General features: G+C 37.6%; 5 protein-coding genes, 1 long non-coding RNA gene and 1 pseudogene across 8 annotated transcripts; 2 read left to right on the top strand and 5 right to left on the bottom strand.

Annotated features, from left to right (window-relative positions):
* Window positions 1-890: 890 nt before the first annotated feature.
* Window positions 891-7,535, top strand: LOC125467946 (chlorophyllide a oxygenase, chloroplastic-like). 2 transcript variants are annotated; one of them, XM_048569640.1, is made up of 9 exons: window positions 891-1,042; window positions 4,509-4,742; window positions 4,937-5,041; window positions 5,208-5,483; window positions 5,724-5,871; window positions 5,994-6,178; window positions 6,287-6,399; window positions 6,533-6,827; window positions 6,920-7,535. In XM_048569640.1, exons 1-9 carry the CDS (start codon window positions 941-943, stop codon window positions 7,088-7,090), a joined length of 1,629 nt encoding a protein of 542 aa, XP_048425597.1. In that variant the 5' UTR covers window positions 891-940; the 3' UTR covers window positions 7,091-7,535. The 2 variants fall into 2 exon arrangements, with proteins under 2 accessions (XP_048425597.1, XP_048425590.1); XM_048569633.1 differs by lacking the exon at window positions 891-1,042 and adding an exon at window positions 3,876-4,033.
* Window positions 2,228-3,183, bottom strand: LOC125470402 (BTB/POZ domain-containing protein At1g21780-like). The gene is made up of 2 exons (XM_048569367.1): window positions 3,046-3,183; window positions 2,228-2,929 (listed from the first exon to the last, which is right to left on the bottom strand). The coding sequence occupies exons 1-2, from the start codon at window positions 3,181-3,183 to the stop codon at window positions 2,429-2,431; spliced, it is 639 nt and encodes a 212-aa protein (XP_048425324.1). The 3' UTR covers window positions 2,228-2,428.
* Window positions 7,473-8,024, bottom strand: LOC103940305. Of its 2 annotated transcripts, none has more exons than XR_001952590.2 (2): window positions 7,933-8,024; window positions 7,473-7,762 (listed from the first exon to the last, which is right to left on the bottom strand). It is a non-coding gene; the product is annotated as an uncharacterized LOC103940305 (long non-coding RNA). The 2 variants fall into 2 exon arrangements; XR_007252774.1 differs by having other exon boundaries at window positions 7,473-7,828; window positions 7,933-8,018.
* A 115-nt stretch (window positions 8,025-8,139) lies between these two features.
* Window positions 8,140-8,787, bottom strand: LOC108866684 (probable E3 ubiquitin-protein ligase XERICO). Its single transcript, XM_018645754.2, has one exon. It carries the CDS (start codon window positions 8,785-8,787, stop codon window positions 8,140-8,142), a length of 648 nt encoding a protein of 215 aa, XP_018501270.2.
* Window positions 8,788-10,935: 2,148 nt separating this feature from the next.
* On the bottom strand, window positions 10,936-13,559 carry LOC103940308 (BTB/POZ domain-containing protein At1g21780). Its single transcript, XM_009350397.3, has 4 exons — window positions 13,216-13,559; window positions 12,981-13,126; window positions 12,094-12,209; window positions 10,936-11,804 (listed from the first exon to the last, which is right to left on the bottom strand). Exons 1-4 carry the CDS (start codon window positions 13,326-13,328, stop codon window positions 11,199-11,201), a joined length of 981 nt encoding a protein of 326 aa, XP_009348672.1. The 5' UTR covers window positions 13,329-13,559; the 3' UTR covers window positions 10,936-11,198.
* A 5,065-nt stretch (window positions 13,560-18,624) lies between these two features.
* On the top strand, window positions 18,625-21,012 carry LOC103940309 (V-type proton ATPase 16 kDa proteolipid subunit). The gene is made up of 3 exons (XM_009350398.3): window positions 18,625-18,863; window positions 18,979-19,264; window positions 20,750-21,012. The coding sequence occupies exons 1-3, from the start codon at window positions 18,782-18,784 to the stop codon at window positions 20,880-20,882; spliced, it is 501 nt and encodes a 166-aa protein (XP_009348673.1). The 5' UTR covers window positions 18,625-18,781; the 3' UTR covers window positions 20,883-21,012.
* Window positions 21,013-22,926: 1,914 nt separating this feature from the next.
* Window positions 22,927-27,125, bottom strand: LOC125470483 (annotated as a pseudogene).
* Between the last annotated feature and the right edge of the window lie 376 nt (window positions 27,126-27,501).

Genomic DNA, 27,501 nt, shown 5'->3' with positions numbered 1-27,501 from the left:
TTGTTAGTCGCAAGTGGGAGGACAAGTAAGTCTCCCCATAAAAGAGACAAACATTATCCTTTTGCATCCCATCCCACGACGCATAACAACGATCAAACCATTTCAGCGAGCAAATGCCCGGCCCAAAGTTAACGCTATATCGGCCTGACCGCGAAGTTGAGCCCAACCCATTAAGCATGTCAAAGCACATACTCTCTCTTTTCAAATTTTTAATTGACTTGGAAATAAGATGCTACACACTAAGCACTCATCACAATTCACAACCATCAACATCTTTGATCACAAACAATCACCCTTTGCCAATCAATTTATCTTTTTTTTTTTTTTAAAGGGGACATCTGAGGGCAAGTTTCGATTATTTACTCATTTTAGGTACAATTATGGGGAATTTTACTATATCCGTGAGCCGTGGCCACAGTTAAGCAGAAGAGCATCGAACCTGGAACCTCCCACATTCAAAAAATTAGCATGTGACCCTTTACTACAGTGATGGAAATGACTTAAGCCTTTACATGATGATGTGGGTTTGAAGTTCATTGGTAACTAATCTAACAAATTTATCATTTTATAGAAAAATAAAATAAAATTAGAGTTGAAGCACCCACCCACTTCGAAACCCAACCCACTTGAAAAATCGAAGTGCCTAAATACACTAAACGGGGTGGGTAGATCAAGAAATCTTGGTCATCCGAGCTGGCAAGATATATGGGCCCCACTTCTGCCAGATACTCCTCGACACAAGCAAATAGTATGTGGAACTAAAGCTTGCCACGTGTGATCCGACTGCATCCACGTGGCGTATCGTGGGAGGAGAACTGAGATCGCGGGCTACAGTAGCCACTTATCAACAAAACCTTCCAACAATAAATTTGTGACACCAATGTCTCTTACGTTTCTCTCTCTCTCTCTCTCTCTCTCTCTCTCTCTCTCAATCTATGCCATGAGTCTGTCAGCTTCAAACGCCATGACCATTGTAGCCACAGCTGCAGCTCTATCTCTGCCAATATCTTTTTGCAGAACAACCAAGCTTAGCACCAGGAAGGTACGAATTCATACTCCACTTATCAAATCTGAGAGACTTGTACGTTGAAATGTGGAATAATGCATGTTAGGGGTTTTTTTCGAAAGCGGTTTTAGATAATCAAAAGCGCTTATGATAATGTTTGGTATGACAGATTAAAAGTGTTCATGTATTGCAAAAGCGACTTTTAGGGTTTTTATTTGAAGTTTCGGTCGTTCTTCAAAGTTCAAACTGCTTATGTGGATAAGTGTTTTCTAGATAAGCATTTCCAAACAAGCCCATAATCTAGTGTGTTTGATAAGTGCTTAAAAGTATACAAATTTGGATAGGTTTCACCTTTATTTAAGTGGCCACAAGCTAATTTTGAAGGGGAATTTAGTTGGTTTGTTGGTTAATTGAGTTGTCGATTGAAACTAGTGCTTATGTTGCGAGTATAAATACCAAACACAGTATAAATACCAAACACAGTATAAATTCCAAACACAGTATCGGACTAGTGCGGAGAGCATTTGGCTGGCATACCTTTGGTCTAAGGTTTGCTTACGGTTGTTTTACTGTTTTGCAGGTTGCTCAGGTTTACTCGGTTTTGTGCTCAATCACCGCTCATAGACGTGCACAAATTTGGTTCCAACAATCATCAACTAAATATGTTTATAATTTCATTTGCTTGTACACGTTCTGGATATAGTTAAGAGATCAACATCGAAAATTTTTCACTCTTCATCGTACACATACCAAGTCCCCACATACTCCCTTCTTCGCCATTCTATAATGTGGTTCATTCATTGAAATCGTTCATTCTTTATGTATCTTGTAAATAATTGTTCTTGAAAAAATAATCAGACGTTGAAAATTGTTTGATGATTAAAAATGTTCATACAGGCACAATACATCATATAAATATAAAAAGACAACGACAAAATTCAATTTGAGTGAATGTTTGAGGGGCGATACAATAGAATGAAAACCTAAAGGATAGATTATTTTGATAATAGATCTCAATTTCATCATAATATAATTTTTTTTTCCTTCTTTTTTTTTTTTCTAAAATAAAAAAGGGAGACAACTGTAACAAACCACAATTATCCATCCATTTTGGCCCCTGAGAGGCCATAGGAAATTTCACCGTGGCCACAATCAAGCAGAAATAAAATGGTTATCCAACAACCCTTAGCTTTTAAAGCTTTCAAAACAAAAATGCGCAGATTCATTACAAGATTCAAGATTGGCTTCAACAACATACATTATCTCACTCAAACAACACTTGAGAGCCAAAACTAAACTTCGAACTAACAACTCTCTTATGAGCTCACAACATCCTCATATATGCATATAACCAAAGGACTCACAAATGTATATACATGTATCTTTCACCTGATTGCATGACACTAAGAATACCATGGTAACCTACACAGGCTTCCAAACAGTAAGCACCTCCTGAAACATTTCCGTCATCAATTCTCGGTCTGCATGCCTGAAAAAGTTACTTACTTCTTCTCTCACGTCATATATTTTTCCAAAATCAAACAAGTACATCAAGCATCCTTTCTTAAGCTTATTCAGCTGGTACAACCAGGCGTCTTGCAGCCTCTCAAGGACGTTCGTCGAGTTAATATCTTCCAAAAGGCTTTCCTCACAAGCATCTTTTAAGTATGCAATGTCGTACTTGTTTGCCGCACCTAGAAGTGCCAACCGGTGCTTCCAGAAATCTTCTTGTTTAATGGTTCCATAGAGGTAACTTAGAAGAGCCATGCAAGATTCCAGGGACATGTCTACTATGTGGATTATGGAGGACTCTTTTTCCTTAAGGTCGTGACTGAACATGCTTTGGAACACGGGAGAAGTTGCAGAAAGAATTGCTTTGTGAGCTCTTAAACTGCCATCAGCAGTGTTGATAGTAACATCCCACTGACAATAAAATGACAATAAAATGAATGAACAATTTCAATTATAATGGTGGGATGGTAAAAGTTTGTTAGTCGCAAGTGGGAGGACAAGTAAGTCTCCCCATAAAAGAGACAAACATTATCCTTTTGCATCCCATCCCACGACGCATAACAACGATCAAACCATTTCAGCGAGCAAATGCCCCGCCCAAAGTTAACCCTATATCGGCCCGACCGCGAAGTTGAGCCCAACCCATTAAGCATGTCAAAGCACATACTCTCTCTTTTCAAATTTTTAATTGACTTGGAAATAAGATGCTACACACTAAGCACTCATCACAATTCACAACCATCAACATCTTTGATCACAAACAATCACCCTTTGCCAATCAATTTATCATTTTTTTTTTTTTAAAGGGGACATCTGAGGGCAAGTTTCGATTATTTACTCATTTTAGGTACAATTATGGGGAATTTTATTATATCCGTGAGCCGTGGCCACAGTTAAGCAGAAGAGCATCGAACCTGGAACCTCCCACATTCAAAAAATTAGCATGTGACCCTTTACTACAGTGATGGAAATGACTTAAGCCTTTACATGATGATGTGGGTTTGAAGTTCATTGGTAACTAATCTAACAAATTTATCATTTTATAGAAAAATAAAATAAAATTAGAGTTGAAGCACCCACCCACTTCGAAACCCAACCCACTTGAAAAATCGAAGTGCCTAAATACACTAAACGGGGTGGGTAGATCAAGAAATCTTGGTCATCCGAGCTGGCAAGATATATGGGCCCCACTTCTGCCAGATACTCCTCGACACAAGCAAATAGCATGTGGAACTAAAGCTTGCCACGTGTGATCCGACTGCATCCACGTGGCGTATCGTGGGAGGAGAACTGAGATCGCGGGCTACAGTAGCCACTTATCAACAAAACTTTCCAACAATAAATTTGTGACACCAATGTCTCTTACGTTTCTCTCTCTCTCTCTCTCTCTCTCTCTCTCTCTCAATCTATGCCATGAGTCTGTCAGCTTCAAACGCCATGACCATTGTAGCCACAGCTGCAGCTCTATCTCTGCCAATATCTTTTTGCAGAACAACCAAGCTTAGCACCAGGAAGGTACGAATTCATACTCCACTTATCAAATCTGAGAGACTTGTACGTTGAAATGTGGAATAATGCATGTTAGGGGCCTTTTTTCGAAAGCGGTTTTAGATAATCAAAAGCGCTTATGATAATGTTTGGTATGACAGATTAAAAGTGTTCATGTATTGCAAAAGCGACTTTTAGGGTTTTTATTTGAAGTTTCGGTCGTTCTTCAAAGTTCAAACTGCTTATGTGGATAAGTGTTTTCTAGATAAGCATTTCCAAACAAGCCCATAATCTAGTGTGTTTGATTAGTGCTTAAAGGTATACAAATTTGGATAGGTTTCACCTTTATTTAAGTGGGCACAAGCTAATTTTGAAGGGGAATTTAGTTGGTTTGTTGGTTAATTGAGTTGTCGATTGAAACTAGTGCTTATGATCTTTATCTAATGAATATAGACCAAATTATCATGTGGTGGCTTAGGTGGTTGGGTTTGTTAAATTTCAGGGTGTGAAAGGAGGATTTCGAGTATTTGCTGTATTCGGAGAGCAGTCAGAGATAGAGAAGAAGAATGCTTGGAGCACACTCTTTGATGTGGAGGATCCAAGGTCGAAATTTCCACAATCTAAAGGCAAGTTTCTGGATGCAAACCAGGCCTTGGAAGTTGCTAGATTTGATATACAGTATTGTGATTGGCGAGCTCGACAAGATGTGCTTGCAATCATGCTCCTCCATGAAAAGGTCAGAGTGCTAGATGAGTAACTTCTATCTGGATTCTAGACGATATATCAAGTTCGAATCTCAAAATCTTGAAAAATTCTAGTGATGCGCATTGAGCATTGATTCATGGGGGGAAACTATTGTTTAGTTAGTAATTATCTTTTTAGCTTTTGAAATTTCCGTTGGGATTCTTACACTCGAGTATGGCTGCTCAGGTTGTGGACGTTCTAAATCCTCTAGCCCGAGAATATAAGTCTATAGGTACTGTCAAAAAGGAGCTCGCGGAGTTGCAAGAAGAACTAGGAAAGGCTCATAGACAGGTACATAATTTTTTAACACCTGAAGATATAAAACCTTGTAACTTGCAAATAACTTGAAATTGCCTTCCATTTATCCGCCTTGAAAATTGAGTAGCACTTACGAAGATTAACTAGTTCTAGACTATTCAGCTGATCAGATACTACTATTGAAATTGAATTACAACAGGTTCATATATCGGAAGCAAGGGTTTCCACAGCGTTGGATAAATTGGCTTACATGGAAGAATTAGTGAATGATAAGCTGTTACAAGATAGAGCAACTATATCTTCCGAGGAAGCATCCCCTTCTCCCAGCACTTCTACGCAATCTCTAGATTCTGTAAAAAGGAAGCCTCCTCGAAAATGCTTGAACGTTTCAGGTCCAGTTCAATCCTACCATCCCCGATTGAAGAATTTTTGGTATCCTGTTGCCTTCACCACTGACCTGAAAGATGATACCATGGTAGGCTAGTTCTTCGAATTTGTCATTCATTATTTGTGCATTAGCTACATTAGCATTAACAACAACAACAAAAAACATAGTTAGTTCAGCGGCATAGGTTTTCGTTGCTATATTATAGTTTGAACATTATGGAGTTTGATATTATCTATCGGTTACACTTCTTCTGCGGAGTTAATCTTTTGAAGAACTTGTTTTCTAGCATGTCTTATAGTAAAAGTCTCATCGATTTTCTTTTTTCAGGTTCCACTTGATTGTTTTGAGGAACCATGGGTTCTCTTTCGTGGAAAAGATGGGAAACCTGGATGTGTGCAGAATACTTGTGCGCACAGAGCTTGCCCTCTTGACCTCGGCTCAGTAAATGAGGGCCGTATCACGTGCCCTTACCATGGTTAGTGACATCTTTAAAGGGCATTGCCATTTGCGCTATAGTTAGGTCATAAAGTACGACAATGGACATTTTAAGATTATAGGACTCAACATTTTGACAACATTGTGATGGATAAATTTCAGGGTGGGAGTATTCAACCGATGGAACATGTGAAAAAATGCCATCTACGCGATTACACAAGGTGAAGATTAAGTCATTGCCATGTTTCGAGAAAGATGGAATGTTGTGGATTTGGCCCGGTGCTGATCCTCCGTCATCCACTCTTCCTTCTTTACAACCTCCTGCAGGATTTCAAATCCATGCCGAGGTATGCTGCAGATAAAATTCCTATCCTTTTAGCTCTTCTAAAACAAGGTTTAGTGATTGTTTCTATACATGGACGAGTGTTGTAACATTTTTCTACTGTTCTTGGCAGCTCGTCATAGAACTCCCAGTGGAACATGGGCTGCTTCTTGATAACCTTTTAGATCTCGCTCATGCTCCTTTCACTCACACGTCCACCTTCGCGAAGGGATGGAGTGTTCCTAGGTTTGTTTCTTTTTTCTTTTTTGAAGAATCGAAGATCTATCCATCAGTGTGGAATTGCTTCTGTTGTAGCGCGTTGTTTCACAACAAATCCTTTCCATCAGGATTTAATGTGGTGAATGATCTGAATTTTCAGCTTCGTGAAATTCTTGACGCCTGCGTCTGGCCTCCAAGGATATTGGGACCCTTATCCTATAGATATGGAATTTCGACCACCTTGTATGGTAAATTCAACCATCGGGATCTCAAAACCGGGAAAACTGCAAGGACAGAGTACTAAACAGTGTTCCACACATCTTCATCAACTCCATGTATGCTTACCTTCTTCGAGAGGTAAAACAAGATTATTATACAGAATGTCACTGGATTTTGCGCCCGTGCTGAAGCACGTTCCCTTCATGAACTTTATGTGGAGGCATTTTGCCCAACAGGTAAACAAAATTGTTTGCGACATACTTTACTTTTCACATAACCATTTTTTCTCGCATTCCTGCTTACAAAATTTGTTGTGTTCAATCCACAGGTTTTGAATGAGGATCTAAGGCTCGTCCTAGGTCAACAAGAGCGAATGAACAACGGGGCAAATGTCTGGAATTCGCCGGTGACCTATGACAAGCTAGGAGTGAGGTACAGGCAATGGAGAGACGCCTTGGAACGAGGAGATAAACAACTACCCTTCACCAAATCAACTTAAACCCGAATCCAAAACAACAAATCCCTCTTTGCGATGAAAAACTCTGGAACCAACCTGCTTGCTTGAATGGTCTCCTCCGGCACAAACTTGCAAATAACATGATCATCCAGTAACTGGCTGACAAGCCCTTGCAGTTTGGTACTCCTTGGCTCAAATAAACCAATCCAAGAGCGACGCGGCGGGAACTTTTAACTGATCTGAGGCAAAGAAGAAAATAGTATCTGCATAGAAACACCCTTGTACAATTGAAGAGAAGAAGCTGTGCACTACTTTTTTTTTTTTTGTTTTTTTGCTTTCTTTTTTGTGTACAGTGTTAATATCTTTTTCCTTTTTCTCCTTAAATGCCTTTGATTTGTAACGTAAGCAACGCGTTCGTTCATGGTAAAGAGTACAAAAATCTTTTAGCGTTGTCGATAACGAATACAATGACATTCGTCTTTGCCAAGACTCAAGAAACTACTCTTACATTACACATTGCATATCAACTTCTGCTGCATTTTCTATTTACCTTAAAACTATCAACGCCGAAATTTATCTATTTAGCCTTCGTGCACCTAGCTCCGATACTCATAGCAGCTAGCTAATGCATCAAGTCCCCTGCACTTCAGTACCAAGCACAACACCGGAAACTTTCCATAAGACTCCCTCCATCGTCGGTAACATAGCAGAAAGCTGAATGGCTCAACGCAATCAATTAAATCATTAGTTCCTTCGTGTTGGTTAGAAACATGGATTGACCTTTGGTTAAAAGTGATATACAAATCAACAATTGCTATGGATTTATATGAATGATCACATATCAACACACAAACACACAAAATTTATGAGAGAAGCGGCCATACCAAGACAAGAACCTTGCCATCAACTATCAAACACCGTGATTTCGACCATAATCTCGTAGGCCAATGTGATCAAGCCAGCAGGTGTGGCAACTGAGAAACACCAACAGGTTGATATAATCACGTCAATCACTAATCCAATCCAATACAAGATATCCCAAATTCAAGTCCAAGAATTTACCTTTCGCAATCCAATCCAATCCAATGCAATCAAGTGGGCATCTTGAAGCGGCAATAGGGGCACATGTGACTTCTCTTCAGCCATTCAACAATGCAATCTTTATGATACAGATGATTGCAGGGCATGAGCACAACCTCCAATCCGGTCGAAAGCTCCTCCAAACAGATGCTACATTCCTTGCTCACACCCAAATTCTCAATGTTCACAGTCTTTAGTCCGGCACCCAATGACTTGGCGCCAGGGACAGGATTATAAACCCGCCCAGATTCCACAATAGCCCTCTCAATCTGTTCCCGGTCATCAAAAGGGGTCACAGCAAGGACATCCAAATCCAGCGGGACTACTATCGGCTCAGTATTTTCAGAGTCCCGGGTAATCTCCACAGCCAAAGCATAAACTTCCGGCACCAGAGTCTCCACAAAGTCCATGGAAACTCCAGTCCCGGATAGAATGGTCTGGATTGTTTCTCGGGTCTGTGAGAAAAACACATGAAAGGGGACAAGGAACGATTGTTGGATTGAATTGAGTGGGACAATCAGGTCCTGGGGGAAGAACAGTTGGAGTTGGTGGGTGAAGTTGAAGCGGAAGATGAAACAGTCGCGGGATAGGAGGTGGTGGGTGTTTGGTAGGACTTGGTTGTGCTGAGTGATTGAGTATTGGTAGAGGGTGGAAGCCATTGGAGAGCTCAAAGAAACAAACTGTGAGGAAGGGGAAGTACCGAAGGGGTTCGTTCTAAAAGTTTTGGGAAAATTCTTTTGGTCTGTAATTTGATCGAGATCGTGGAAAAAGTATCGAACTGTGTGAATTTATGTGTTACTTACTTAGTCCAGTCGGTTTGCTGGGCTACCCAGGTTCTAAGTAACATTACCAATTGGCAAAGAAAAAAGTGTGAATTGCCGATTTTCCCCCTAAAGTTTCACTTAATTTTTTACTTCTCTAAATTTTTAAAGAGGCTTTTAGATCCAGGTCAAAAAATGTAAAGTGTTTTTAGGAGTAAGTCCAGTTATCTAATTATATGGTTTTATTTCTTTTATACTCATTTTCTATTTTCTAAAAATATTAAAAATCAATTAAAATATTCTAATATTATGCATTTTCCAACTCCAAAAGAATATATTTAATATCTTATAACAAAAAAACTAATATACTAACATAAATTTATCTGCAAAACATTCTACCCTAACTCAAGTAACAAATATATGAATGTATATAATACCTATACGTGAGATATGAAACCTAATTAAAAGGTAGAAAAAAACATAACATACCTACAAGCAAGACACATTAATCTGTGACAGGTTGATTATAAAAAAAGAATATGTCATATAGGTAGATAAATATAATTAACCTGTGATATAGGTTGATTATAAAAATTAAAAATAAAATCTATAAATGGGGTTTAAAGTAGGAGGAAGAACGAGAAATAACAAAAAGATAAATAAAAAGAAATAAGCAAAGAGATAATTGGAAAGAAATTTGATTTTTATAATAAATCTTATCATTGAACAGATAACTATTGATAATTAAATAATTAAATATAACAAATTGGACTTATTTTAATAAATTGGACTATTCCTACTATTGGCTCAAAAAATTGGACTTATATCAAGTTTCCCCTTTTTTAAATTGGAAAATCATGGATTTGAACTAATTTTTCTGACCAATTTCTCCTGCTGTTAGTTTTTTATTAATTCCATCTAAATTTATGTTAAATGAAAATATGTGCACAATGTATGAGAGTAGTTTGATCACTTCATTCTTTGAAATAATTGAAAACCCTAGATTTCTAAAGTGTTGACTTGTGCAAATATGTGTGAATCTCTAAAGGTCTAGCGAAGTATCGTTTTTATTCTCAAATGAGAGTCACGTGGTGTGCACGAGATAAGAGTTAACGTTAATTTGGATGAAATCTATGGAAAACTAATAGTAAGGGAGAAATGGTAAAACAATATCTACTTACTAGATATCCTCTAAGATTCTCCTGGCTTAGAACGAGGTTTCTATCCTGAAAAAAAAAAAAAATCTCTCTCAAGGTATAAATACACCCATCTAGAGTTCATGTACGGTAAAACAATCTACCCACTTGAATTCTCTTGCCCATTGCTTGACTCAAATCATTCACTAACTTGACTGTCGGAGAACATTTGGCCGACACACCTCTGGTCTAAGGTTTGCTTACGGTTGTTTTACTGTTTTGCAGGTTGCTCAGGTTTACTCGGTTTTGTGCTCAATCACCGCTCATAGACGTGCGCAAACTTGGTTCCAACAATCATCAACTAAATATGTTTATAATTTCATTTGCTTGTACACGTCCTGGATATAGTTAAGAGATCAACATCGAAAATTTTTCACTCTTCTTCGTACACATACCAAGTCCCCACATACTCCCTTCTTCGCCATTCCATAATGTGGTTCATTCATTGAAATCGTTCATTCTTTATGTATCTTGTAAATAATTGTTCTTGAAAAAATAATCAGACGTTGAAAATTGTTTGATGATTAAAAATGTTCATACAGGCACAATACATCATATAAATATAAAATATCATTAAAAATGTTCATACATGTACAATACATCATATAAATATAAAATGACAACGACAAAATTCAATTTGAGTGAATGTTTGAGGGGCGATACAATAGAATGAAAACCTAAAGGATAGATTATTTTGATAATAGATCTCAATTTCATCATAATATAATATTTTTTTTTCCTTTTTTTTTTCTAAAATAAAAAAGGGAGACAACTGTAGCAAACCACAATTATCCACCCATTTTGGCCCCTGAGAGGCCATGGGAAATTTCACCGTGGCCACAATCAAGCAGAAATAAAATGGTTATCTAACAACCCTTAGCTTTTAAAGCTTTCAAAACAGAAATACGCAGATTCATTACAAGATTCAAGATTGGCTTCAACAACATACATTATCTCACTCAAACAACACTTGAGAGCCAAAACTAAACTTCGAACTAACAACTTTCTTATGAGCTCACAACATCCTCATATATGCATATAACCAAAGGACTCACAAATGTATATACATGTATCTTTCACCTGATTGCATGACACTAAGAATACCATGGTAACCTACACAGGCTTCCAAACAGTAAGCACCTCCTGAAACATTTCCGTCATCAATTCTCGGTCTGCATGCCTGAAAAAGTTACTTACTTCTTCTCTCACGTCATATATTTTTCCAAAATCAAACAAGTACATCAAGCATCCTTTCTTAAGCTTATTCAGCTGGTACAACCAGGCGTCTTGGAGCCTCTCAAGGACATTCGTCGAGTTAATATCTTCCAAAAGGCTTTCCTCACAAGCATCTTTTAAGTCTGCAATGTCATACTTGTTTGCCGCACCTAGAAGTGCCAACCGGTGCTTCCAGAAATCTTCTTGTTTAATGGTTCCATAGAGGTAACTTAGAAGAGCCATGCAAGATTCCAGGGACATGTCTACTATGTGGATTATGGAGGACTCTTTTTCCTTAAGGTCGTGACTGAACATGCTTTGGAACACGGGAGAAGTTGCAGAAAGAATTGCTTTGTGAGCTCTTAAACTGCCATCAGCAGTGTTGATAGTAACATCAGCATGGATGCCCTCATAAAGCATGCGAGAGAGGCACCGGAGAGTGCTTTGGGTTGACACGGATTGCATCAATCCATCAGCAGGCCATACAGGACTAGCTTCCCCGCCCTGATTTCATAAAATAACTTACCACTCTTAAGGGATGTATACATACATAGTTGAACTAAAATACAATTGCAAGAAATCATGTCCTCCAGACACCGGTACTGAGCTACATGTTAGTTAATCTGGGTAAAACAAGCTAAAAACAGAATAATTGTTTCCACAGTTAAATGATGGTTTGCCTCCCATGGTCCACCAGTGAGGAGATAACCAACAATAATGGAAATTCATTTGGTGTGATACAACAAATTTTATAAAGAAACTAACACACAGATAATTATGCTATGGAACTTACATTTAAAGGGCACATCTTCAAGTCGAGAAACTCAACATCAATGATGAAGCGACCAAGGAAGGTGGAATCAACAGGCCAGACAAAGTCTTCACTTGTACGAAGCAGTCTTTCATGAACTGTAACAAGAGGCAGAACAACATCACAGGAACAGAATTACTGCTTAATGCATTCTGGATTAAAAGGAAAAGAAAAGGCCATAAAAAAGGAGATTTCTAAAACAAATATATGTGAGGTAAATATTTCTGATGACATTTAAATTTTCCAGAGTTCCGGTGGGCGAGGGGAATTTTGCTGTCTGAATTTGTTGTGTCTAGTTACATATTAATTTATACCATGTTTTGACGAGCACACTGAAACACAGGTATATGATATATTTGACAAGGGACATGTGAAGATCCTCTATCAGTTCTGCCTCAATATATCACTGGAGAATTCACACAAAACATATCTAAGAAAACAACAAAAACAACCATTTCGCTAAGCACTACTACAGTATCGATTTTGTTTTCATTTCCTCTGTAGTCTAATTATGTACTACTTCCAATAACTCGACTCAGCTATTGCCAACTTACGAACATTTCAATCACTCATATACTAACTTCCAAAAAAGTATAGAAACCATATCAAACCCATATGAACAATGGAAGAGATTGATCTATATTCGGCTAAGAATTACCCCTTCGATTGAAAGAGAAACACCCTTTAGCATTTGAAGTTGCATTTTACACAATTTTGGGCTGATGGGCACCCAAGCAACCCTAATAAAATCCAATTTAACCACATTCCCAAAGGTGACAAATCCACAGCAATCATCGTCACCAATCAATCACAAACCACCCCAAAAAGTTCAAGAATTTGAATTGAAAGTGCAAGAGAAAGAGAAATACCAGGAGAGATGTAAGGCTTACGGCCGGGGCCGGGGCTAGAGACTCTGAGAACAAAGCGAGCAAGGGGAGGCTGTTCTTTCGACACCCGCGACGGCTCTGGAAACAGACGAATGTAGAGGTACCGATTCTTCTCTATCGAAAAATGCCTAATTTCCCAACCAAGAAAGATCATCAAATTTCATAACCCACATAAACAGATGAATCAAAGTAAAAAAATGGGGATTGCGGGCAGTACCAATTCCAGATTCCGAGCCGGAAAGGGTCGGACTTTTTGTAAGAGCAAGGTCCGAAGTTCTCGATCCTCCATTGGGCTAATCGGGAGATTGTCTCCACTTTGGAATCGGCCATGTTTTGAGCTTTGAGCTTTCTGTCTCTCTCTCTCTCCAGAGCTCCGCCAGCAGCAGTACCAGCTGGGTTTGAAGTTTTGGAGGTTGTCTCTCTCAGTCAGACCATGAGTCTGAGAGTCTCAGAGAACCCATTGACATTGTGTGTTGCTTGTTGAGTGATGAATTGTTTGTTGACGCGGTCCTCGGATGCTAGTTCATACACAAACTTCCAAATACGTCGTCTCGTCGATTTCTTTCTTTCTATATCGAACACTGTTTATATTTTTCATAGAATATTAAAGGAATATCGACCTCAAAGCCATGCGTATAAAAATACTTTTAAAATATCTAAAAGTATTTTTTTTATGAGAATATTTTTAGAATTAATTTTTAGTAAAAATACAAGTAAATCTTGAAAAAAACACTTAAAATAAATAGCTAATACTTCTTGCAGAATGCACTTCAAGTGTTTTTGAAACCCAAAAACACTTTCTCTAAAAGCTCCTTAAATAATTTTAAAAGCACTTCTAAATAAGTTATATTTCATGAAAAACTCAAAAATCAAAAATTTTATATATTAAACCTTTTTATTATCCTTCTAATAATTGTATTACCTTTGTTATTAAATTTTGTTTTGCTCGTGTTTAATGTTCTTTTATGACGTCAAGAATGGACTTGTAATTAAGTAGAGTGTTAAGTTGATTGGTTGTATTATGATACTATTTGGGCTCAAAATAATATTGTTGAGCCGAGTGTAGGTTTGTGCTCAGCCCAAAGCTGTGTCAAAATGCTATGGGCTGCCTGATGATTCCGGGCCATTTAGCAGGGATAGTCGAGTCCTATCGCAAGAATGAGTAGTCCAGATAAGCAAAGAGGGTCGAGGAAGTCCTAGTGCAACTAGGATTCTCGACCAGCAATGAATAAAGCCCCGAAGGGGGGTGAGTTCAAAGTCCTAATGGAAGTAGGGTTGTTTGAAGCAAAGTTGGAACAGAGTAAGGACTCCCAATCCAGATAGGGGTTTAATTTGATCTCAAGGAGTTGGTGCTATAAATACAAGAAATCATGCAACAAAGAAGGACCTTCAATTTAACATACAATTGCTCTGCGCAAAACCTCTCAAACATCTTGAGATTTTTCCTTTTCTTTTTTCCGCCGACACACCTTCAGTTTGGATAAACAACACTGTTGTCGTAGAATCAGCCGACCGAGGAGCACCTTTAGTTTGGATAAACAGCACTGCGTCGAGGCCGACTGGTTACCTATCCAAGTCTCGGCCGAGAAGGGTTTTCGAATCTTTATTGGCAGGGGTCATCTTATCAGCCCTCTCGGCGAAGTAAGGTGTTACGAGTTACGACATTCGCTGTACCGGACGCTGAGTGATTTTATGATTGGATATTCACAAGTGAGTTTTAGAGTTCGGCATTCTGACAGCCGAACCACGTTCACCATCAAGACATACATCACCTTTGAATATTTGTGTCTGTATAGTCTGGTGTCGATTCGACGTGCTTATACTCTTACGAATATAGTCACGGTGACCGAATTGGGTGCCGACGATTTGTGAACTTCGGAGATGCAGCAGCCTTGTCTTTAGGCTCTAGAACCCAAGATCGAGAGTGTTCCTTCCTCGGTCGCAGTTGCAAGATAAAGAAGTCAGCAACGCGCTCAACGCGACAACAACGAATTTTACTCCTTGGCCGAGCTCGGCCAACGAGTTGGCCTGCTCGCATTCAACCGAAGCACGTAGTTAGCTTATTAGTTACTCGGCCTGCGCGCCACGTAAGTTTTGTAATTTTTCGAGTCAACAAATACAAAGCCAAATCCGAAGCCTTGAAGGTCATATAAAGGGACCCTCCCAACTATGGATAGATGGCAAATCACTATCAACAATTGAGATGAATTAAGCTTGCACAAAGATGTAATGCATGAAAGGTAATAAGGGAAAGGGATCCTCCCTTCCTCCTAATCTATTAAATCAGTGGATCTTGACTATTGAAATTTGATCTAACGATTAATTCCACATAAAAATAATAAAAAATAAAAATAAAAAACTCAAAAAGGTATTTTAAAGTAGTAGAAAGTTTCCACTGCCACATGAAAGTAACATTTTCTTTGATGTGATGAATTATCAATCTTGCTGGGGAAGTAAAGGTGTCCATATCCACCCAAATGGAACTATCTATAGTGGGACATGACAGGACATTATTAATAATTATTAAAGCAGAAAACAACGGACATGAAATGGATTAAAAACAAAAACAACTTAACAAACAAAGCCCCATGATAATAAGATTAAATGATATATGATTAAAAATATTACCAGGATTTATCTGATAATGTTTGAAAATGAAATGGTAAAGATAAATAATCTTTATATATAAAGCCAACAATTTTTTGCTCTTTCCTAAATATATAACTAATCTCTTCTAAATAGCTAGATTTAAGGCACAAACTGATTTGGATAAAATAAGATAGGATAGGATAAGTTTAGTTAGGATAGGATAAGATAAGGTTGGATAATGTTCCTTATTTCTTGCTCTTTCCTTATCTTCTTTGTATTTGATTTTCTTTCTCCATATTTGTAGCCTTTCCTAGCCTCTCTTGACTTCAATTTCGTCAATCCACTTTGCTCCATAGTTAAGCTATCCAATCCATGCTCAATATTGCTCCAAATAGCTCCAAAATGCACTTTCTTGCTCCTTTTGCCATTAGGACCTAAAAACATACGAAAATAGCTTAAAAGACTATAATAAGTAGTAGTTAACTAACTAAATGCAAAGAAACAACATAGTTAAGTAGCATAAATATGCTCCTATCACACAATCATGTCACCCAAAGTCCACATCAACAATAGCGGTTAAAAAAGACATCACTATTGTTTTTCAAACGAAATGTTATTTCCTATGTGGCATGACATGAAATGGCATCAGAGGAAATTGATATCAAATTTGACAGCAACTTCAAATATATTTTTGGTAATTAATAAATTCTTTTTCATAATTTATATTCATATCTTTTGTTTTAAAACACTAATTACAACTATAAAATAATGTAATAAAATAATAATTTAAATTTGACAATATGTGCCTCAAATTTAAAATTTATCTTACAATTCCTGCCATTCAGTATGATGTTTTGGTGGTATTCCTCTTTATTTGTAAATGAGGGGTCTTAGATTCGAATCTCGTGGACGACGAATTCGATACCAAATTAGATTGCCCGTTATGTGTCACATCCTCGCCCGGGGGGGACCACTTCCCGGGCCCGCTCCACCACCGTAGCACGATATTGTCCGCTTTGGGCCCCGACCACGCCCTCACGGTTTTGTTTCTGGGAACTCACACGAGAACTTCCCGATGGGTCACCCATCCTGGGAATGCTTTCGCACGCTACTCGCTTAACTTCGGAGTTCCCATGGAACTCGAAGTCAGTGAGCTCCCAAAAGGCCTCGTGCTAAGTAGGGATGAGAATATACATATAAGGATCACTCTCCTGGGTGATGTGGGATGTCACATTATGTGGTTTAGTCGAACTCCCTCTTTTTTCCTAAATGTAAAATATATTATTGTATTAAAAATAAAAAATTAAAATTTGAGGAGACCGTCTTACCCTCTAAACTCTCTCTCTCTCTCTCTCTCCAACCAAACTCCCTTTTTTTCCTAAATGTAAAATATATTGTTGTATTAAAATAAAAAAATTAAAATTTGAGGAGACCGTCTTACCCTTTAAACTCTCTCTCTCTCTCTCTCCCTCTCCCTCTCTCCACTTAACTGCCAACCCTTTTTTTCCAAATGCCTACCAAGCCCGATAAAAACAAATAATTCCTTCTCTCTCTCTCTCTCTCTCTCTCTCTCTCTCTCTCTCTCTCTCTCTCTCTCTCTCTCTCTCTCTCTCTCTCTCTCTCTCTCTCTCTCCCCCCTCTTAACTGCCAACCCCTTTTTTCCGAATGCCTACCAACTCCGTTAAAAACAAATAATTCCTTCTATAAAAAATTGAAAAACAATATTTAAAAAAAATTATATTTCTCACGCATAGGTTGTGTGGCCTTCGCTATTAAAATTTTCAAAATATTAATGGAATTCAACTATTTTTGAATGATAATGTTAGAGAGACTAAAATTTTTAAGTCAAATGATGTGATTGTAGGTGATTTGATTATTTATTAAGTGTCCGTCAATATGTTAATTTGATTTAAAAATTAGATCTCCCTACTATTATTATTATTATTATTATTTATTATTATTTATTATTATTTTTATTTTAAAGGGAATAACTGATGGCAAGTCGCAGTTATCCACCACTTTTTAGTATAGATAAACTAAGGGGGGTGTATTCAATGGGAATTTGAGATATTTTATAGGGGTGTATTCAATTGGGATTTTGAGAGATTTTAATTCTTTTAATGAATTTAAGTGTATTCAATCAGGATTTTAAGATAGTTTATTAAAATTTTTAAAAATCCAGGTGTGTTCAATTAGAATTTTAAAGAAGTTTATAACATTCCAGGTGTATTCAATTAGAATTAGAATTTAAAGAATTTGGAAAAGTTAAGGAATTAGAGGGAATTGGAGAGATTTTGTAGTGTATTTTAAGCATCTACAAATATCACATCTTCCCATGAGATTTCGAGGGAATTGAATCAAAATTTTACATAGAATCTCTATAAATTAGTTAAACTCCTGTAAAAATTCATGGATTTATAAATCCATTAAAATCTCTCAAATTCCCAATTGAATACACCCCTTAATAGATTTATAAATCCATGAATTTTTATGGAGTTTAACTGATTTATAGAGATTCCATGTAAAATTTTGATTCAATTCCCTTAAAATCTCATGGGGAGAGGTAAGATTTGTGAATGCTTAAAATACACTATAAAATCTCTCAAATTCCCTCAAATTCCTCAACTTTTCTAAATTCTTTAAATTCAAATTCTAATTGAATACATCTGGAATGTTATAAACTTCTTTAAAATTCTAATTGAATATATCCGAATTTCTAAGAATTTTAATAAACTATCTTAAAATCCTAATTGAATAAGCATTGAATTTTAGAAAATCACTTAAAATTCCAATTAAATATCTCTAGATTCGTTAAAAGAATTAAATTCTTAAAATTCCATCGAATACCCCCACCTAGAATCAGGAATTTCACTCTGTCAGTAATCAGAGTAAAACAGACGCACCAACTCAGACCCTCGAACCAGACCTCCCATTTTATCCTGACTTTGAATTAGTTACAAATTTGCAACGATAATTTACCGCGAACGGCAAGCCACCCAAATCAAAATCAACCGTCCTCCCCGTTTCAAATCTCTCTGTCTCTGTCTCTGTCTCTCTCAAATCCCCAAAGAAGAATTCGATTCATTATTGAACTACTAAAAACAGAGCTTCTTCGTCTTCATCCAAACCCCCAGATTCGCTCACGCCCCCCAATCCCCGCAACCATACACCCCCACTCACACACACAGCGACACATGGCTTCTTCTACCTTCAGCGGCGACGAAACCGCTCCCTTCTTCGGCTTCCTCGGCGCCGCCGCAGCCCTCATCTTCTCCTGTAAAACTCCTTTCCCCCTCGCTTTTCAATCTCTTTTTTTCCCTCAAAGTTTTTCAATTTCGTTCAATTTTCTCAAATTCTGATCTTTCGATTCTTAATTTTCATGATTTCGCAGGCATGGGCGCCGCCTATGGTACGGCCAAGAGCGGCGTGGGCGTGGCCTCCATGGGAGTGATGCGGCCGGAGCTTGTGATGAAATCGATCGTTCCGGTGGTTATGGCGGGAGTGCTCGGGATCTATGGGCTTATTATAGCTGTTATTATTAGTACTGGGATTAACCCGAAGGCCAAATCTTATTATCTGTTTGATGGGTATGCTCACTTGTCATCTGGCCTTGCTTGCGGTCTGGCCGGACTCTCTGCCGGAATGGCGATTGGGATTGTCGGTGACGCCGGTGTCCGGTAACACCTCTAACTCCTGCCTCTTAATTCATAATAATTTCGTAGTTTTAGCTGAATTTGACCAAAACCCATTTGTTTTGTTGGTCTTATTACTTAGAACTTGTATGATTGTGTAGGAAGATGTTGTAATTTATATGTAGATGTAACAGAGCTGTGAATTAGTATCCTATTGACAATCATCACATTGATATGTAAGGTTCTAAAAGGCGTTAGGCGACAGTTGGGCGGCGGGCTAGCGCCTAGCGCCTAGACGGATTTAAGTAAATTTATTATATATCATATAAAGAAGCGCCTATTTATATTTAAAAAAAAATACATAATTGCATTGGGATACATAAATTACAAAATAAAATGATATATAAATTATAAAGTATTAAAACATATTGAAAACATAGGAATAAACATATAATGAGTGTTTATTTGAGTATTCAACTAAGTTTCTATATTGTATTGAAAAAATAAATGCAGAATGAAAGTTATCTATTTTCTATAAGTCAGAGTCGTGACATAGGTAGGTCTACGCATGCTAGACAGACACCTAGGCAGGCTAGGCGCCCTTTATTGATTTTCAAAGGCCTAGGGATTAATCGGGGTAGTGGCCAACCACCTAGCGCCTAGGTGGGGATTTTTAGAACAGTGGACATGAATGACATTTGAGAATTAATTTGGAGTGGCAATAGAGCTTTTGAATAGTGAAACCGTTGTTGACAGCGTTTGGGTGAAATAAGCTAAACGTCTCGATGAGACCTGCTAGATGAATACCTGCCACTCGGGAAGCATTTGGATTTGTAATCAAAGTTCTTATGTGTTTCCAACAATAAGCTATTAACCGAGATACAATACTTTATAAGGGGACGGGGATATATGATATATCGTTTGTATGCCAAATTGCCAGTAGTTTAACAATGTTGGTTTTTAGTTGTATGGCTAATGTGGAATGCAGATATTCTGTACTGATGTAGAATTACATTTCCTATTAGGTATTGGTTAACGGGTATATGCTTTGATAAGATTCAACCTTGTCACATTCAGGTCCAAGGAAATAGGTGAAAGCAGTTTGGGTTACATATGAGTGTCATTTGTGCCTTTTATTTTTGTGTTTCCGATTAAGTGTAAGATTGGCTAGTTACAGGCTTTCATCCTTTGATAACCAGGGTTTATGCGATGTGATTGCTATAGTTTGAATTATAATCCTAGTGTCAAAAAACTCAAAACTATAGCAACGTCACCAGCGGGGATTTGAAACACTTGATCAAGAATCTCCTGGTTGTTTTTTCTTAAAATGTGGGTCATTGTTTGGATTTGGTGGAATCAAAAGCTCCATTCCTTTTTGGTTCAGTTGTTTTTGCACTTGATTGAATTTCGTATGCTTTCTTCCACATGAGATTGTACATAGGTAAATAGGGCACTACTTGCACTCTTCTATCGAAGACATAACACGTTGGTTTGATATTTAACCAATTGTTCGTTTTGGATTAATCTCAGAGCTAATGCACAGCAGCCCAAGCTCTTTGTTGGTATGATTCTTATCCTTATCTTTGCTGAAGCTCTTGCCTTGTATGGTCTCATCGTGGGGATCATCCTCTCATCCCGATCAGGGCAATCTCGCGCAGATTAAGGGAGTCAAGTAAGTTGTTTCTCTAGATCATTTGAAGGTCGTATTGTTTTGATTTCTTTATGATGGTGCTATCACTATAAAACTTGGTTAATTTTTCGTTGTAAGTATATTATTTAAAGTTTAAACCGCACCATGCTTGTAGTTATGAAGAAACAATTGTTTCGAATGTTATTTTTCTCCTTCCCCAAATAAGAACAGATTAGTTAATGAAAACTTCACCCTGCATAAGACGTCTGGTGCTTTTCAATATTTGCCTTCGTAAGTGGCTGATTGAATGAGGCAAGAAGCTGTGTATTTCTACACGTTAGTTGTTTGGTCAAAGATCCTTGGCAAAATTTCTACTATGCTCCGGTATATAGTATTCTTGCAGCATTGGATGCAGTCAATGATCCATCCCCTATACTGAGATGAAGGTGGTCGATTTTGTCGTGTGTCTCGACTGTAAAATTATTAGTCTGCGCATGTTCCGCAGGTTGTAGAAACTCATTGAGGCTTGCATATCAAATTTGGGATCCTAAACCCATAGAGTGGGTGAGTCATTTAGCGATATCTTGTTCGTCGGGATCTTACTTAATCTTTTGACTGCACGAGTTTTTGTGTGCATCAAATGCATTTCGTCCGAGACTAATAGCACACGGTTGCAGAAATTAGTATCGAATGCAATGTATTCGTGGCGTATCTAAAATATTTCAGTTGATATCTCAACTACCCCACCTTAACAAAAAGAATTTCAAGTTCCTATTCATTGCCGTTAACAAAAAGAAAATATTTGTCTTTCACTTATAAGTAGGACGTTTTTAAACAAGGTTTTAAAAGACGCTAGACACTAACCGGGTAACAGGTTAGGGCCTAACTCCTAGGTGCGGTCTAGGTGGATTTAAATAAAGTTATTATATATTGTATAAATAAGTCTCTGTCTATACTTAATAAACACAAATAATTATTTTGGGATACATAAATTACAAAATAAAATAACATTTAAATTATAAAGTATTAGGACATTGAAAACATGGGAAACAAGCAGATATAATGAGTGTATTCAACAAGTCTTTTACATTTTGTTGAATAATTAAAATGCAAAATGAAAGTTTTCTGATTTTCTGTCTAAGTGAGAGTTGCAACCTAGGCGGGTTTAGTCAGGCTAGGCAAATGCCCAAGCGAGTATAAGGCATTTTTTTAATTTTCAAACACTTAGGCATTAATCGGGGCAGTGACTAGCCGCCTAGTACCTAGATGGGGCCAAGGCTCCACTAGGCGGGGATTTTTATAACATTGTTTTAAGGTTCAGCTTTCGTAGATGGAAATTTTAATATAACATTACTATTGCATGGGTAGGTTAGTTCAAATCCCCACTTGTTAGTATAAATATCGATTTTTATCAATACTACGTAGCATTGAATGATCCAAAAAATGAATGACTGAGACTACAAATAGAAGAACTAAACAATTGTGGAAATCAAAATTAACAATTAAAACACTCGTAACATTTAATGATAAGTAGCATTAAAGCCACACTTGGTAAATATCATTTATATCATTGTATACAACGTAGGCCAAAGAAGTTATTTTCTTTTCAACAAGTGTTACTCATGTGCCAGTTACCAAAATTAATAAAAAGGCGTCAATCACGTGCCAACCGTGTGTAGAGTCTTGAGAAATTTGGAAAAATAACCAAAACTTAAAAACCATATAGAATTAAAATGACACTTGGGCCATGTGGTTCACTGCCTTGAAGAAGAGCATAAGCTGCTTAAGTGGAGGGTTGGGAATGCCTTGGTGCTCGTTTTCAGGTACACGGCGGAGAGGATTAAGGGATTTTTGTGAGGATTGTGATTGGTGGGTGTTCAGGTGATTGTGAATGCGGTTTGATTGGTATTGCAGAGTTATTTTACTACCTCTTAGTTTCTCAAATTGACACCCTATACTCTTCATGCTGTGGTTCAATTAACCATCACAAAAGCACATACCAAATGTTCAACATTCAATTAACTGTAAGTGCTTCCAGATTTTAAAACTCACAAGTGAACGCCAGAAGTGAAATCAAGATTACAACTCACATTCCACGTAACTTTATATTTTGGTACATAAAATTCCAGCAAGACAGTGAAATCCAGAAGCAAAAACAAGAGCACGCACTGGGAACATGTTTGATGCCGTCGTGGCTTCAATTCAACATTTAAGCTTATGACTATACAATGTATTTACATAGCGGAGACTCTCTTGTTACGGTATCAGCCTGGTACAAAATAATCCATCTTCTCCGCCGGCAGATTCAGAAACGATGCTTCTACCTACACCACAAAGAAAGCAAACACGAAACATTTGGCAGAACAAGTGAGAAATCACAACATATCTTGTTGACCTTTCCTCGGTTTCAGCAGGTGAATCATATAAACTTTTCTTGATCGGACAAGAAGAAAATAGACTCAACTATCGTAAGGAAACACCAAACGTTGAACTGCAACAATTATTCACAGAAGCCTTTACATGAAGAGGGACTCGGTTGGTGAAAGTAAAGGGAAAGGAAGAAATACATGTACCTCCTCAAAGTGGGCAAAGAAAAAAGGTGTTAGACCCCTCTTGTGCGAGACAGCCGGCACATCTGGGTTGTGAATCTCATCATCCTGCCACCCTTCAACCACCCCAAGGATATCCTCATCAGGGCCGCTAACCTCATTATTGTTTACAGCACTTGTAACAAGTGAAAGCAAATCCATCCTATTGTTTGCCCCTGTTATTGTTCCTCTTAACCTATACGAGAAGCAGAGAAGCACCAATGACATTCCAATTAGAAACTACGCCTAAAACAAATGACTCCCTCTCCGCCCCATTTCAAAGTCTTATCTTCCCACAAGGACTGCAAAAACAGAATCTTGCAGACGTTATTTAATACGAAAAACATGCCTTCGTTAGCTTAATTTCTCTTCTTCACAACTCAGATTAGAGGTGTAACTGACTTTAAATCACATTCTAACTTGAGCAAATAATTGTTGGATGTCCGCGTCAGAATATTTGATCACTCAGCACTGAACTACCAGCTTGCATTTTCCTATCACGTAAATCATAAGTGGCGTAATAGACAGTCCTCCGTGTTCATAATATTAGCTTAGAATCTTCACAAAGGATATTGCGACCATGCAAGCTGTTGCAATGCCTCAGTCGGATTCTCAACACAGTAGGAGTGTAGGATGCATTCCTGGATACAGAACTGCAGCTTCAACCTACAACGAAAGAGAGAAGAAAAAAAATTTAAGATGCAAACTAAACAAGGTAGAGTAGTCGAATATTTGTGCTCAGTAAACACTCCACTAAATCAATAACCGATCGAATTGAATTAAATCCAAAACTTAAAAAATACTTTAACTGATCTGAAGAAACATAACCTGACCTTATCATCTGACAAAGTGTAATGGGCACTGAAAACATAGTCTGCCCTGGCTCCACGGAAGTTCATGTACTTCGCTACATCCTTGAGTTTTTGAGATGAATTCTGATAGTGCAGAGAAGAGAACAAATTAGGGCCAATCAGATCCATATAATTATCGTTATTTAAAAAATCAGTTAAGAAAATCTTCAGATATTCCAACCTTGTAGAGAAATCGGCCAGAAGGAAACAATCTCATGTAACAGTAATAGCACACCTGCAAAAGCAAAACAATGATTCAAAACTGCTGGAAATAATTACACAAAAAGACTACTTTGCAACTACTTTTTGTTTGACTATACGATTTCCCTATCGACGCATGATAACATTAAGGCAGTTACACTTCCGTAGTCTCAACTAGGCTTCAAGTACTAGAATGACATATACGCATCCCCAATGGGAATCATTTTCAAGGACCTAGGCTAGGATCAAAGTCATGCCTTTACCAGTGAGTGGAGTTGGGGTATTTGGAATGAGAAAGTGAAAACTCCCAATTTAACTTTGTAGCATTGTAAGCCACAGGTCTAATACTAATAGGCCTCTGATAAATGGTAAACCTAAAAACAAACTATGCATACCAAGTGAACTCCCATTCTGCGATTCCGGTACGGATATAGGTATTCCTGCTAACATACAGACCTGAGATGTGAAAAACAGATAAATCCTATTGAGAGGAATCTCACGTTGAAGAAATAGCATCATTGGGTACATGGTCTAGATCTAAATACAGATTATGATGAAATTTTAAGCAAAGAAGAAAGGGAGGCAGGAAACAAGTGCATCTTACCATCAGTGCGAACCCTTGGTCTTAGAAGCCATATTTTACTCCTTGAAGTGTCGTACTCATGGTTTTCCACCACTCCAGAGAGCTTAAGAAAAAAATGTCCCAGTTTAGAATCCAATAGATACATGGTGCAACATTTAAACTGGACAAACTTTAAAACCAACAGCATTATACCTGCCAAGCCTTAAGCATGCATTACGCCAAAACACAGGGTTACGGATAGTTTATCTCCATTTTCAACAAACACAAGCTGCCCTTCCCAAGTCATATGGAGTCATTCATGCAAAAACCTGCATGTAAATATTCTCACTTTATAACCAAAATAAGGAATGTCAACATGTTACCACGCATGCTCAATCTCCAATTCCAGTTATACCCACAACGATTCAGAATCCACAAAACATATAAAATACTCTTTAAATAAGCACGCATCAGTACCAAGAATTTATACTTCAACGTAAAACAATTATATATATATATATATATATATCGCACAATTACATTTAGACCCTTATATGATACCTATTATCGAGCTGGCATATTGTTTTTCTTTTCTTTTCCCAATCGTTACAGTAGGGTGCGGAGCACCTCATTAGGGATTCCATTTCATTCTAATTTATATCTGTAAGTTGAGCCTCTTTGAAAGCTATGGGAAGTATGAAAGCACTTTTATCTTTGATTTCTTAATTGCATTTACTTCTTGCTTAATTTTCTTAGAACGATTGTACCAATTTGGTACCAGATCCAGGTTATATATATATATTCAATATCTATAGGGAAAAGATAATTTGAAACATCGCTCAGTCATGCTCAGAATAGTTAGTTCAAATCAGAGATTCTTCAGTTACCTCAAGGATGTAAAAATTCCTACATCTTTTATCATTCCATCAAAAAAATTTCTCAAAACCAAACTGAAGATAATGGATGAAGAATGTAAACAAATACTGGAATTTCATCATTGCTACCAATGTTTTTATATTAAAGACTTGATCAAAATTTTGACTAGCTATTCATCCACGGATGATACCTCAAAGAGCAGCTCATCCGGCAAGCAACGGTGTAAAATAGATGAATCATCTTGTACTTTTCTACTCGAACTTCCAATTGGTGCAACGGATCTCACATTGATTCCATAACGATCTGAAACAGAAAACCAGAGAATAATAAGATATCATAGAAAATCCATATACATAACTAAATTTATACCAAAACCGGGGTGAAAGTAATGGACGCCAGTAATTACCAAGCCACGGCCTCTTGGTTATATAGTTCTGAGCCGTGTTCAACTGCAAAGCCGACTCAAGTTCAGCTGGAACTTTAAGAGCAAAATCTGCAAGAGATAACCATTCATTGACATCAGCTAAATCAGCTCAAATATTACTTGGTCAAATCAAACTTTGTTTACATGTCAAATTCAATATTCTGCAAAATTTAAGCAAAATTAAACTCCTAAACACTCGTAAAGTCCTTCAATTTCCCAATTCCTCAACAACCAAATAAGTGGCAAACGAATTCCACCTCCAATTCGATTTCGAAGAACGCATAACACAATGCATATTCGAAATTAATCACTACCCAGAACGCGAAACCTCAAAATTTCTACACTTCAGTTAAAATATTCAACATATAAATCATCTTTCCCGCCTACAAAGAAGCATATCATTTGCAGAAAACGGCGCGAAAATTCGAAGGCTGAAGAATCCAATAGAAAGTGACAAAATTGAAGCTTCGAGAGATTAATACGACACCTGAAGCCATGAGAATGGGAGTGGGATTTTCCTCGGAGGGAAAGTTTGAAGCTTTTGCAGTCGATTTTGTAGGGAAAGTGGGGAAGAAGATGAAGAACAGAGGAGGAAGATGGAGCGAGAGACCTCGGCGACATACGAATACGACCGTTATTTTTCACCGACTTTGGAAATTTTACACAGCAACTAATTGGGCCCAGAATTCGGCCCAATAATATGAATTGTACCCAATTTGGGTGTTGTTAATTCTTAAGTGATTTACCACAACAAGCTCTATTATATCATCTGATTAATTTCTATTTTTTTTTTGGTTAAACGATAGATTTGTTAGATTAGAGAATCGAATTTGACTACAATGTGAAGGTGTAAGCTCTAAACCAGTCCAGTTACAAGCCTTTGCAAGGAATGTAACCAATACTAAAATCTGAATTGAATAAGAGAATCGAGTTAGTTTGGTTTAGGGTTGAGCGCATTTAATTCACGTTTTGAGCTTGTCCCATGATCATTCCAAGCTTAAGCTTAAAACTCATCTTCCCCACAAGAATCCATCAACAAACTCAAAGAGAAACACCAAAAACGAGTGGGGACGGTGTTACATGTGTTGATGAATATTATGAGATTGTGACGGAGATAATGAGGTTGAGATGGTAATGGAGATGAGGTGTG

This window comes from the organism of the source record quoted next, unplaced genomic scaffold (genome assembly GCF_019419815.1).
Source record: "Pyrus x bretschneideri cultivar Hongxiangsu unplaced genomic scaffold, Pyrus_bretschneideri_v1 Contig100, whole genome shotgun sequence".
Classification (NCBI taxonomy): Eukaryota; Viridiplantae; Streptophyta; class Magnoliopsida; order Rosales; family Rosaceae; genus Pyrus; species Pyrus x bretschneideri.
Note: the sequence above shows the minus strand (reverse complement) of the source record. Positions and strands in the feature narration are given on the sequence as shown.